General features: G+C 37.5%; 1 protein-coding gene across 7 annotated transcripts in view; it reads right to left on the bottom strand.

Moving 5' to 3' along the window:
* The window catches only part of VPS13B (vacuolar protein sorting 13 homolog B), an 843987-nt gene that overhangs the window by 159594 nt on the left and 671391 nt on the right, over positions 1-13002 (bottom strand). For 6 of the 7 annotated variants that reach the window (XR_007148665.1, XM_047842688.1, XM_047842692.1 and 3 more), the window contains one exon: positions 5183-5578. Coding sequence is in view for 6 of the 7 variants with exons in the window: in XM_047842688.1 (XP_047698644.1) it covers positions 5183-5578 (396 nt within the window). In the remaining variant the exon portion in view is untranslated. The remainder of the gene's footprint in view (positions 1-5182; positions 5579-13002) is intronic. The other variant, XM_047842691.1, reaches the window with a different exon arrangement.

Raw genomic sequence — 13002 nt, 5'->3', positions numbered from 1 at the left:
TTTAAGAGTAAAACAAGAGGGATACGCCAGTTCATCAGTAGCAACTTTGAACCTTGTTATAAAGTAATAAGAGGGAATCTGACCAGGATTAATCGTGGTACTCAGTTCTGAGATGAGGGGTGTCATGTTTCAGGGACTCTAGGCCATCTGTTCTGCCTGCCTACGTTTTACTTCTGCAAAACTATAAACGCACCTCTACCTCAGGGACTATAGAAAGGCATTAGAATTCTTCTGCTTTTCATTATCACAAGATTCAGTAACTCATTTCATTGTCAAGATAATCCCCTTTTACTCTTTCTTTTGCGCTTGCGGGGTATGCCAAAATGACAAATAAAATCCCAGATGTTACAGACCCAATGAGGTCTCCACCTTTCCTTGAGTGTTGGGTTTAAGCTACTTGGGACATAGTGTCAAAAATGACAGGACCCTGATGCCCACACCCAATATTCATTAAGGTTTGTTAGTGATTTGTATAGCTGTCTACAAGCTGTACTCCTACTTCAGTCCTCAGTGGTGGCTTGAAGGCTAAGTTTGTCCTCTGACTTTCACTGTCAAGGAATTCATTTCCTATTGTTCAGGCATTGGAAAGAGAAGCTGTTTCTTTCTAAAAGTAACAAAAGTCTTTGGGGTGTTGTAAATGGCTTGCTATTGCAACATATTATTTTAGGTAGTCATATCTAATTTAACATTTTATTTCCCCTTAGGCTTACTTGCATTTCTGCAGCATCCAACGCTACGACAACGCCTTAAGAGATTTTCCTCAGGAGATCCAGTTAACCATGGAATGAAAAGCTGGAACTCCACTTTGTATCAATTAATGACGGGGTTTCACTTTTCAATACATAAAAAGGAACTTTAGGTTCTTTGCATTTGGTTGGTCCTGAATTCAGTGAACAAAAGAAGAGGCATTGGTGTACGTGAAAGATAATGTGGTTATGCTTTCTTCCTCTCTACTCTTGTTTATACACAAAGACAGTACATCTGGATGGCAGAGACCGGGGTAGTGAAAGTTATTTGAACTACGGCTCTTTGACCAAAAGGGGTTCAACTCATTGCTTTCTGCTGTGGATGAAAAGTCCCCTAAGTGCCTATGGAAGGAGGATCCTTGCAACTTTTCCCCAGTTCAGACTAAAATGCAAACCACGGTGGCCTCACTTAGGCTCTTCCCCCAACCCTCTGTGCCATCTAGCTTGTTCATACCCTATTTCCCTTTTCCTTATTTACATGGAAGTTGCTAATCCAAGTGTCCCTGAGCAAGAGCAAGGCAGCCTAAAGGACAGCTATTTCACAGCCTGAATTGTGTACCCTTGTTTGCCAAAATCTAAGGAGTGCTGCCCTAATAGAGCCATAATTTACTCTGACAAGGGGAGCTAAAGTCTGCAGCTCACTCCCCACCCGGCCTGTGGAAAGTGCAGCACTATGTTCACAATTTATAGCTATATACTTATGGTTTCTCCAAAATGACATACTTCAAACGGCAAAAAGATTGTGTGTTGTGTGTGTAGGTAGGGGGAAGGGGATTATTTTTTAAAAGAACACACTGTAGAATGGGACGGATTTAATGGATAGCAAAAGAAATACTATCAGCCTTAAAATGTTTCAGAAAATAAGATATAATCTCTAAATGAGATTCACTGTTATTTTTTTTTTCAATATTATATACCAACTTAAAAAAAAAATATAAGCGTTACATCTACTAAAATCAGAACTTTAGGGCCCTTTTACCAAAGACATATGGAAGAACATAAGTACTCCAGCAGAAATATGGGTTAGGTTATTTTAAGTCACTGTTACACCAGCATCTGCAGAGTAGAATTAAGAAAAAAATCAAGTCCCTTGAAACTCTTATAGTTTAGCGTCACAGGATAGGACGGAAGGCTAAGAAAAACTTGTAGATTTCCTTTTTTTTTTTTTAAGTTGAAAATATTTAACCATTTCATTTTGTTTCAAATGATGAAAACATTTCAGTAAATAATTTGTACATATTTTGTTGCAAAAGCCAGTAAATGAACACGAGAGTGGTTCTCGATTTAAGTGTTATTATCAATGTCATGGGAAGAAGATTAATTTTCCCCTGTCAGGCTTTTATCATTCCCTTTCCCTATACTCTTCTCCTAAACTTAGGATGGTTTAGATGATAAAAAATACAATCATTAGATGAACTCAAATATTTTTTTGTACCTTACAGACTATAACACATTCCCCATTGTGTTTCTCTAAATATTACTTAGAACATAAGATTCCTCTGGCATTACAAGTCTATTTCAGCTCCTAAATTAAAACTCATCTGGAAAGGACCGTTTTACCCTGTTTATATAACATTGTCACATAAAGAGTGTTAAAAAAAATATTTCACTAAAAATAGCTTGCGTAAGTTAGGGATTAGAGTAGTTTCTGCTGCTATAATTGTTCCTTTGTAGTTTTTTCCATGATGTTTTTGCAGTGTTTTTGCCTGTGTTTATTAAAGTCAGCACATCAAAAAGGATCAAAGAGAAAGTGAGTGAGAACCAAAGAAACCCCAAGTGTGTTGTCTCATTGGGGAGTTATGCAGATTCGCATAAACAAGTGCAAATTGTTGAGGTTTTAATGAAAATTTTCTACAATTATTTTATCTTAAGTCATTCTATACAATAACATCTGTATAGCAGATGGCTATACTGTACCCAGGCAATGCTCCCTTTTCTTTCTCTGTTTAATAGTACATCTGAGATGACTACTTTTGTCACTGTGCTCAATTTGGTTCAGCAAATAATGTGAAAAGTGCAGCTGCTGCAGATGGTCACAATAGTTATATAAACTATAAAATCAAAGACACAGTTAAGTATTTCTGTATTAGATTCAAACTATAAAACTCTGACATTAACTCTGTTGAGCTCAAAGATACACTATAAAAAAAGTTTAGTTCAGTGCAGAACGATGTCGCTTGCAGAATATGAAAAGAAATAGAACTACTGGTAAAAGCGGATTTTTTTTTTTGTGAGGGATACTTTTTACCACTCATCAAAAATATACCTTGAACACAGATTTGAGTATATTTCATCCAGGTTGCAAAGCATGAATTTTTAAGATATTCAATATAATGAAATTAGTTCAAAGCTTAAATTATATTTGACTTAAAAAGTTTTGCTTAGCTAAAAAATCAATTTTTGACAAATATGTAATAGTCTCTCAATTACAATTTCTCAGAAATCATCCATCAGCAATAACTAGAATTTACCCCAATTTTATTTAATTGTAATTAATTATTATTTTGCTGGCTTTGTTATCTTCTTAAACTGTTTGAGCATGCCACTACATTGAGGAGAATGTAGGGAAAACAGATTTGGTGTTAGTTATGTTCTCATAATAAAATTGTTCCTGTTAAATAGCTAACTTCAATTTGATTTGATTTGTTGACACAAGTAACTACTTTAGAACGTCTGTCGGCCATTACACGTTAGACTTGTATAAAGTATATCTCTGTAGGAGCTATAGTTTCTAATTCTGTGTTTAACTACATTGAAGCCCATGATTGTAAAAGGGATAGGGGTAGGTAGTTTTTCTGGTATGAGGGGGAAAACACAAGTTACAAAAGCAGAGTGAGGCTACTATCTTGTAGAGGTCAGTGAGAGGATTTTAACTACATTTTAGAGATGTTTACTGAGGACAAACACCATTAAAACTGGGTAAAATGAGTAGAAAATGAATAAAACAAGAAATGAGGATGAAAACAGAAAAGGACCTAGAATTGAGTATGGTCCATTTAAATTCTTTTCCTGTGTCTGAATGCTAACCTTTCCCTACTATGATTAAGGTACAACTGGAAAGGCGTGGGAACGGGCCCAACCTTGTCTGGCTTGCAATTTATTTGTGGATAAATCAGGCATTGTAGCCTCCAGTGTTTCATAGTCGTTCATGTCCCATGGACCTTACATTTTTCATTTCTAACTTTTAAGACAATAAAAAAAATACAGTGCTTTTAGCTGGCTTGGTCACAAATATTTCTGGTGAGAAAGAAATAAATCATCTACTTTTTGGCCTAAAATTTGTACTTCTCCACCATAAAACTTTCCCTTTATCTCTTAAACTACTGTGCCCAAAATGGCTATGTGGAACTAAGTTCCAGTGAGTCTCCAGCTGCCACTTAACTACTTCTTAGGAAGCAACTAAGTTGCGTATAGTTTCAGGATTTACTTTATCCCCTTTAGCCCCAATTCTTTCCTGCAAATTAAAGTGGAAAAAAATGTTTCCCTTTTGCTACTTTTACTTTCAAAGTAAAATTTCTGGCACTGTGCCCCGAACTCCCACAGTAGCTAGCAGGTTCTGTGATTGAAAAGTGTTACTTCCTACCTGTACCTTGTCTTTCCTCTTCCCCTCCTCCCACTCCTTCTGCCTACACTTTTTGATTCAGTGTGAAAGAGCACATAGCACTTCAGTCATGGTAGCAAAAGAAGAAAACGTAGATGTCACTGCCCGTTAATTCCTCAGCTCTCCACCCATCAACGACATCCAGTTTGCAGAATGCGTGCCACTCTTTGCTAGGCGAGGCACTGAAGCACAGCCTTTTCTCTGCCAGGTATTGCTGGCACCATCAATGGTATTGTCCTTGCAAAGTTGAGCCTTGGTTTCTATTACTACGCTTTGTGCAGCACACCTGCCACCAGAACAATTCTTCTCTTTTTAAATAAAGTGTGACCAGTGACCTAACACAGTCCATCAGAATCCCTGTAGAGCTTTTGGAATAGGTTTCTGGGCTCCATGCCCAGGGTTTTTGATTCAGTAGGTCGGGGGTAGGGTCTGAACACCGGCATTTCTAACAGGTTCCCAGGTGATGCTGATGCTGTTGGTTCTGAGACCACACTTTGGGAACCACTGCTCTAAGGGTTAACAAAACCTGATACTCCACTGTTCCATTACCACTATTCTAGGTAAAAAGAAATTTAGAAATGGATGGCTTTGGTTTCGTAGGCCTTTGTAGGAATATGCCTGAAGAGACGGATACAACTTTAATTCAGGGTGTTAAAATATTTAGGTTCGAAGGATTTGTTATAAAATTATCTGTTAAAATAAGGTCACAGACCAGAAATGTCTCTATTTGTAGTGGTCCTTCAAACTTTTAACCTCTATGAATCTTCAAAATTATGCACTTTCAGATGTTAACAAATAATATTATCATTCCCCTCTCCCCCTTTCTGTGACTTACCAGGTACTTTTTGTGCTGCTTTGACATTAAGGCTTCCACTGAGGGTTGATAAAGATGCTAACAGGCATGGTTTATTAGGATGGGGAACAGTTTCCATGGAGATCACAATCTGAGTAGTATGGACAGTGATTTTTTGAAAGCAAGAAATAGTTCTCCACAGGTTTTCTTGAAATGGAATCTTTTGTGCTCCAACACCATGAACTTTAGGTTTAGACAACTTTCCACGGTAACACTTGGAGGCTGGAAACTCATCCTTATTCAACATGGTGTCCAATGGGGCTGAGGTCTCTTTGCTGTGTACACTTCTTATCTTCTTTAAAAAATGGTTTATCTGATCCAGCTTGGTAAAACTCAGGTTGGCTTTCAAAGGCTTTGATATATCCAAGTTGATATCTGCTACAGAATTAAAAAAGATAAGAAAATTGTTGAAGTTCTGTCATTGAATATAAGCCCTTCCTTCCCTGGCAAGCTCCTATTTAAGTTTCCCTGCACTTGCACAGCAGACTCATTAGGGTGCCAGATGTTATCATTCTTTTACTCATCACTTAACTATTCTTTCCATGTAGTTACTCAAAGGAACACTTTCCCGGGACTACTTACATGCCTACCTTCCTGTTTCAGTCCATGTGACTGTTCCTGATAGACTGAAGGCCACCCATGGACATCTACTTCTGCCCTCTCACTCTGAGGCAAAATTAAGCAGCTATTTCAGTTTGTTACTGGAACTGGTATTCTTTCTTCCAAGGCAAAAGGACACCTCCTAGTAACTGGCACAATGCTTGACACAAATATCAGTATTAAAAAATATCTGTCCAGGGGCGCCTGAGAAGCTCAGTAGGTTAAGTGTCCAACTTCAGCTCAGGTCATGATCTCATGGTTCATGAGTTGGAGCCCCGCATCAGGCTCTGTACTGACAGCTCAAAGCCTGGAGCCTGTTTTGGATTCTCTGTCTCCTTCTCTCTTTGCCTCTCTCCCCTCCCCCGTCTCTGTCTCTCTCAAAAATAAACATTAAAAAAAACCCACAACTAACTGAAGTAGCCTTTCCTTCTCTGATTGAGTATATGCAGAAAAAGCTTGTTTCCCCTTTGTGACCTGCTGCAAACCAGAAGAGTCCCTTTACATCTTTCCCTACATTCTGCATTCTAAAAAATTTAAACACCCCATCAAATGAAGCAAGTGTAGACTGAGATCTCCTAAAACCTATAGTCCATTTTATATGTACCATACACCAGATGTTGTCCTTATTTGCTGCTTAGTTACCTCATATTAAAACTAACTAGCTTTAATTTTCTGTTTTTGCTTTCTTCTTACTTCTGTTTTCGTTATCAGTCAAGACATAACACTATAAGCACCGTGAAGGCAGAACACATCATACATCATTATACATAGTGCCTGGCACGTTGTGTCTTGCCTATGTGTGAGCTTGACTTAACCTAACAAGTGTTCTTTTCACTTGAGACTGGGGATGTAATACAAGATATAAACCCAGATGAAGCTACTGGCAAAATCGTTAAGCAGATCAAGTTAATTTCTATACTTTTCTTCATAAGGAGGACCTCTTCTCACCTTCCTCAGCTTACAGTTTTCTCCTGGCCACCCAGGTTCCCTCAGGGTGCCATCCTTTTTAAGTGTGCCTTCCCATGTGTTTCTTTTAATCAGGCCCAGCAAAACTCTGAGAGTCCTGCTTCTAACTAGGTGTCCACTGGAAAGGATCAGATATCTAACTCGCCCTTTGCAATACTAAAATGTCCTCTGCTTCCCTATTTTTTTTTAAACAGAAATAACACCTAACTTAAATGAATCATTTTTTCACCTCCTACTGACATGTTAACTCACACACCATACAGTTTACCTAGAGTGTACAATTCAATGGTTTCTTAGTAAACTCACAGGAGTGTGCAATTATTGCCTGTCTACTTCCAGAACATTATCATCACCACACACAAAATAATCCCAGCCCACTTAGCAGTCCCTCTCACCCATCCCCCACCTCCAGCTTCAGGCAACCACTAATCTAACTTCTGTCGCCATAGATTTGCCTATTCTGGACATTTCATATAAACGGAATTATATAATGTCTTGCCTTGTGGGTCTGGTTTCTGTCAGTTAGCATAGCAAAAGGTTTTAAGGTTCGTTAATGTTGAAATATGTATTAGTACTTTATTCCTTTTTGTAACTGAATAATACTCCATCATATGGATAGACCCCGTTTTGTTCATCCACTATCAGTTAATGGACACTTGAGTTGTTTCCACTTTTTGGCTATTATAAATAATGCTGCTGTGAACATTCACATACAAATTTTTATGTGATCATATTTTCAATTCTCTTAGGTATCTACCTAGGAGTGGGATTTCTGGGTTATATTTGGTTACAGTCATCTTAGTGGGTATATAGTGGTAGCCCACTGTGATTCTGATCTGTATTTCCCTAACACTGAATGATACTGAGCACTTTTTCATATGCTTATTGGCCATTTGTATATATTCTTGGAGAAATGTTTATTCACATGTTTTGCTCATTTCAAAATTGGGTTGTCTTTTTATTATTGAATTATACGAGTTCTTTGTATATTCTGGATACAAGTCCCTAATCAAATAGAGGATTTGGAAATGTTTTCTCCCATTCTGTGGATTTTTTCAGTTTTTTTTTTGATGCTATCATCTGTAGCACAGAAGACTTTAATTTTTGTGAATTTCAATTTATTATTTTGATTATGCTTTCAGGGTCCTATCAAGAAACATTGCTAACCCAAAGTCATGAAGACTGACACTTACGTTTTATTTTACAAGTTTTTTAGTTTTACCTCTTACATTTAGGCCCGTGATTGTCCTTGCATTAACTTTTGAGTACTGTGTGAGGTAGGGGTTCAACTTCTTCCTTCTACTTGGGAGTTTCCGGTTATACCGGCACCACTTGTTGAAAGGCATTATTTTAGATTTGTAGGTTTGGGGGTACTGAAAGAAGCTGGTGGGTAAATACTTTAGGAAAACTGGATGGTTCGAATGACCCATACATTTATTTGCTCTGCCTACCCACCCTTTACATGGGCTTCCAAATTCCATGGCCTCACAGAAAATAATACTACCTTTTGCCACAATGAAAAAAAAGAGGACAATCTTAATAGATGAAAGCACCAACAGGAAACCAAAACAAAGCTATAGCAGAAAGAAGACTCAAGTGTTGGGGCCAGAAGCCACCTGCTTTTGTCTGGATTTGTAATATGCACAACCTAAGCAAAGGGTCTGAAGTGTTCTTTCTGCAGCTCTAGACACAATTTAGTGATCCATTCAGGAAGTTGCCCAAAATCCACCTAAACCAACTGCAAAGCCTAAGGGATCTATTTTCCCTGTCTGTAGACTGTCAAGTCACTGGTGGAATGCTATGTATGAGTTGCTGGCTACTACCTTGATATGGATCCTACTGTGGTCCCAGTGACTGTTTACATCTGTGGTTATTACCTTAACTTATCCTTTGGGACTTAGTCCTTGAGTCACTTCCTCCAGGAAATCCTTCTTGACCCCTGTGGCCAAGTAAGATGCTGCTCATGCAATGCTTCCAGAATACCCTGTGCATCGTGGTTCATCAGGCACCTGTTTATATTATTTTTATAGTTACCTTCTTATGTATCTGTCACAGTCCAGTGACCTGTGAGCTCCTGGAGAGTAAGAGCTGTCCTACATCTTAATATTCTGAGTGTCTAAACTATTGTCCAGTCCACAGTGAGTACTAAATGTGTATTTAATGATATAATGAAGGAAAAAATGAATGAATCTTTCCTTTCTACTGAACTCCCATAGTTTCATCCTTTTATCCAAAACAATCCATTAACTCCTCTTGGGCGTGCTATATTCCTTGTTGCAGTTAATGGCTCTGTAATCTACCAAGTGGCTCAAATCAGAAATCGGACTTTTTGACTCATTTCATGTCCTCTTTTCCTGGTCCAAATCTACTCAATGATTAAGTTCAACTTCCAAAATATTGCTTGAAACCAATCTCCTTCTCTCCAGCATTCCAGCCACTCCCCATTTTTTTTCCCCTCCATGGCTTTGATATTGTTCAGCTATTATAAAGCCGCCTAAATGATCTGTCTAGACAATTCCTGTTAATCCAGTCTCCAGAGTAATTTCCAAATGATTTGTTTCAAATGTGATCCTGATTGGCTCACTCCTGTTTAAAACTCTTTAAGGGTTCTTCTTTACCTGTGGTACAAAAGACCATGCTCCTTAGAATGGAAAAAAAAAAAAATCCCTGCCTTTCTTTATCTGCAGCCATTCTCCCCCTTGCACATTAAGGTTCCAGAAATATCACAGAGTTTATAAAGCCCACTTCCTCCAGCTCCTGCTATGTTATATCACTAGGCCTTTGCTCAGATTGGTCCTTTGTCTACTGTACTCTTTCTCTGCCTAATGCCTAATCTTCAGGATAGCGCTCAGCATTTTCTGCAAAAAGTTGATCCACAAACCTAGCCTTGCACAAGTATCTTTTTATGAGATTATATCTTCCACCAATGAAGAAGTTCCTCGAGTGCCTACTTTTCATCATTAATATGTAGCACTGGGCCTTCCACTCAGCACGAAGTACGTTTGGTCTAATCGTGCTGGAGCACTGCCAAACATTCTAATCTTGTTCTGTGGTAGGCAGAATTCTAAAGATGACTCCCCTGCCCAAGATGTCTCTCCCCGGGTTATTAAATCAAACGCTACTTTAGGTACGGTTGTGCTGTGAAGGGATTTTATACTTGTGATAAAAAGACTAGCTCAGTTGAATTTAAAACACAGAAATTATCTGGTAGGCCTAGATATATAAACCCTTTAATATATAAACCCTATATATGAAGGAGGCAGAAAGGGAAGTCAGAGAGATTTGAAGCATGAGAAGGGCTCTATTATATGTCATTGCTGCTTTGAGGATGATGGGGGTCAGGTGAAAAGGAATGAGCGGCCCCAGAACTGAGGGAAACCCTGGCCGACAGCTAACAAGTAATTAGGTACCTCAATCCTACAACCACAAGGAACCAGATTATGTGAACAACTAGAATGAGTTTCTTCTCTGGAGCTCCCAGATTAAAGCCCAGTCCAACTGACATCTTGATTTTAGCCCTGTGACATTCTGAGCAGAGAATCCAGCAGAACCCACATGGACTTCTGACCTACAGGATTATGAGATAATAAATTTATGTTCTTGCATGCCACCACATTTGTAGTTAATTTATTATCCATTAACAGCAAAGTAACACAAATTCCACATGTATATTTAGTTACACAACATTTCCAGTTTCTAATGGGAGTATAAATTAAGTTTCAAGGCCTAGGAATGTTTGCCTCGGCTTCTTTTTTATCTTTTCTCTCAAAGCAAAAATATCTAATATACCTTGTTCTTCATTAGTTGCCAGTTCCCTTTCTTTAAAAATTATTTAAGGATTCCAGGAAAGATAGAATCCTGTCCCTCTCACTCTAAGCAGATTCAGAAGCTGGAGAGAATGCAGTTATAAAACTTACACAGAGTAGCGATTTGACGATGCTGGAAAGTAAATGCTAACAGGAAGACTGGAAAAGATGACTAGATTGGAAAATACCATCAAAATAGAAATGAGTTTATAATTTTTCTTCCTGTATCCCCCAGCCTGGACTCAAGGTAGTCCAAAGTGAGCGTGAGGTGTGGAGAGAGGGAATACTAGGAGAAATCCTCTGTTTCTGGCTTTAGGAAGTGAGAAGAGAATTCTTAGTGCTCGCAAGAGGGTCTATGAAAATCCTTTTTTTTTAATCTTCGTTTTCTTCATTTTCTTGTGCCACAGAAAACAGAAGAGGAGAGAACACTACTCAATTCATTTTTATGAAACCATCATTATTGATACCAAAGCCAGACAAAGACAGTAAAACTAACCTTAAGAACAGAGACATAAAAATTCTCAAAAAAAAAAAAAATTAGGAATCACATCCAGCAATACATAAAACTAATAACATACCATGACCAAGAGGGTTTATGCTAAGAGTACATGGTTGGCTCAATATTAGAAAATCAAAGTAATGATGCTGGGGCAACTGGATGGCTCAGTCGGTTGAGCAGCCAACTTTGGTTCAGGCCATGGTCTCGCAGTTCATGAGTCTGAACCCCACATCAGGCTGCACTGACAGCACGGCGGCTGCTTGGATCCTCTGTCTCCCTCTCTCTCTTTCAAAAATAAATAACCATTAAAAAACCCCACAACAAAGTAGTAATGTTAACAGTTAAAACCAAACAAGCAAAAAGATGATACGGAAAATGTTTTGAAAAATTCAATATCCATTTATAAGAACTCTTAAGAAACTATCAGTAGAGGGGAACTTCCTTAATCTGATAAAGTTCATAGGTGAAAACCTACAGCTAAAATCATATTTAGTCATGAAGGGTCAAATGCTTTCCCCCTAAGATCAGAAACAAGGCAAGGATATCCATTTTTACTACTTATACTCAACATAATATTAAACATCCTACCCAAGAGCAATAAGGCAAGAAAGAGAAATAAAAATAAAGATTGGAAGGGAAAAAATGTCTCCACAGATGACATGATTGTTCACGTAGAAAACTCCATGGAACATATAGAAAAAATTCCTAGAATTTATAAGTGAATTTGGCAAGATTTTAGAATACAAGATTACCACATAAAAACCAATTCAGTTTCTACAAAGTAGCTATGTGAGGTTGGAATAATTTTTTTTTTAATTACATTTATTATAGTTCTAAATAAAATAAGTACTTAAGTATGAATCTAATAAAATACATACAGTATCTATATGCTGAACACTACAAGATGCTAATGAAATACCAAGAAAGATTTAAGTAAATAGAGACACATACTGTATATATATTCATGGACTGGAAGACAACATAGTAAAGATGTCAATCTTCTCCCAACTGATTTATAGATTTGAAACAATTCCAATCAAAGTCTCATTAGTACTTATTCAGATACAGAAAAGCTGATTATAAAATTTATACAGGAGAGCAAAGTAACTAGAATACCAAAAACACTTTTGAAAAAGAAGAGTAATATTGGAGGACTTACAACATTTTAAGACTTAGCATGAAGCCACTGTGATCAAGACAGTATAGTCTTGGAGAAGGGATATACACATATATCAGTGGAAGAAAACAAAAATAGAGTCCAAAAAAATGTCAAATGATTTTTGGAAAAGGTACAAAGGCAATTCAACGAAGTAGAATAGTTTTATTAAAAAACGGTGCTGGACATACACATGGGGGGGGGGAGGGGGAAGGGCCTGAACCCGATTTTATACCATATACAAAATTAACTCAAAATGGATCACACATCATGGATCTAAATACAAAATATAAAATTAAGTTTTTAGATGAAAACATAGGAGAAAAATCTTCCCAGTCCTTGAGTTAGGCAAGGTTCTTATATATAGTACCAAAAAAATTATATTCATTAAAAAAATTATAAATTGGACTTCACTGCTAAGAACTTTTGCTCTGTAAAAAGTTTTTATTTAGAGACTAAAAAGAACAAGCTATGTACTGGGAGAAAGTTGCTTATCTGACAATAGATTTGTATCCAGAATATAATAAAGAACTTTCAAAATTCAATAATAAGGAACAAACAGCCTAATTTTACAATTGGCACAAGGTCTGAATTGACACTTCACCAAAGAGGTTGCATGAATGGCAGATAAGCACATACAAAGATGTCCCACATCATTAGTCATTAGAAAAGTATAAATTAAGTTTAGAATGACTAAAATAAAAAAATACTGACAATATAGAGTGCTGTAGAGAAGCTGGAGCTAGTGGAATTCTCCTGCATTGCTGGTGGGAGT

Source organism: Prionailurus viverrinus, chromosome F2 (assembly GCF_022837055.1).
Source record: "Prionailurus viverrinus isolate Anna chromosome F2, UM_Priviv_1.0, whole genome shotgun sequence".
NCBI classification, from domain to species: Eukaryota; Metazoa; Chordata; class Mammalia; order Carnivora; family Felidae; genus Prionailurus; species Prionailurus viverrinus.
The sequence above is the reverse complement of the archived record's forward strand: the minus strand, read 5'-3'. Positions and strand labels throughout refer to the sequence as shown.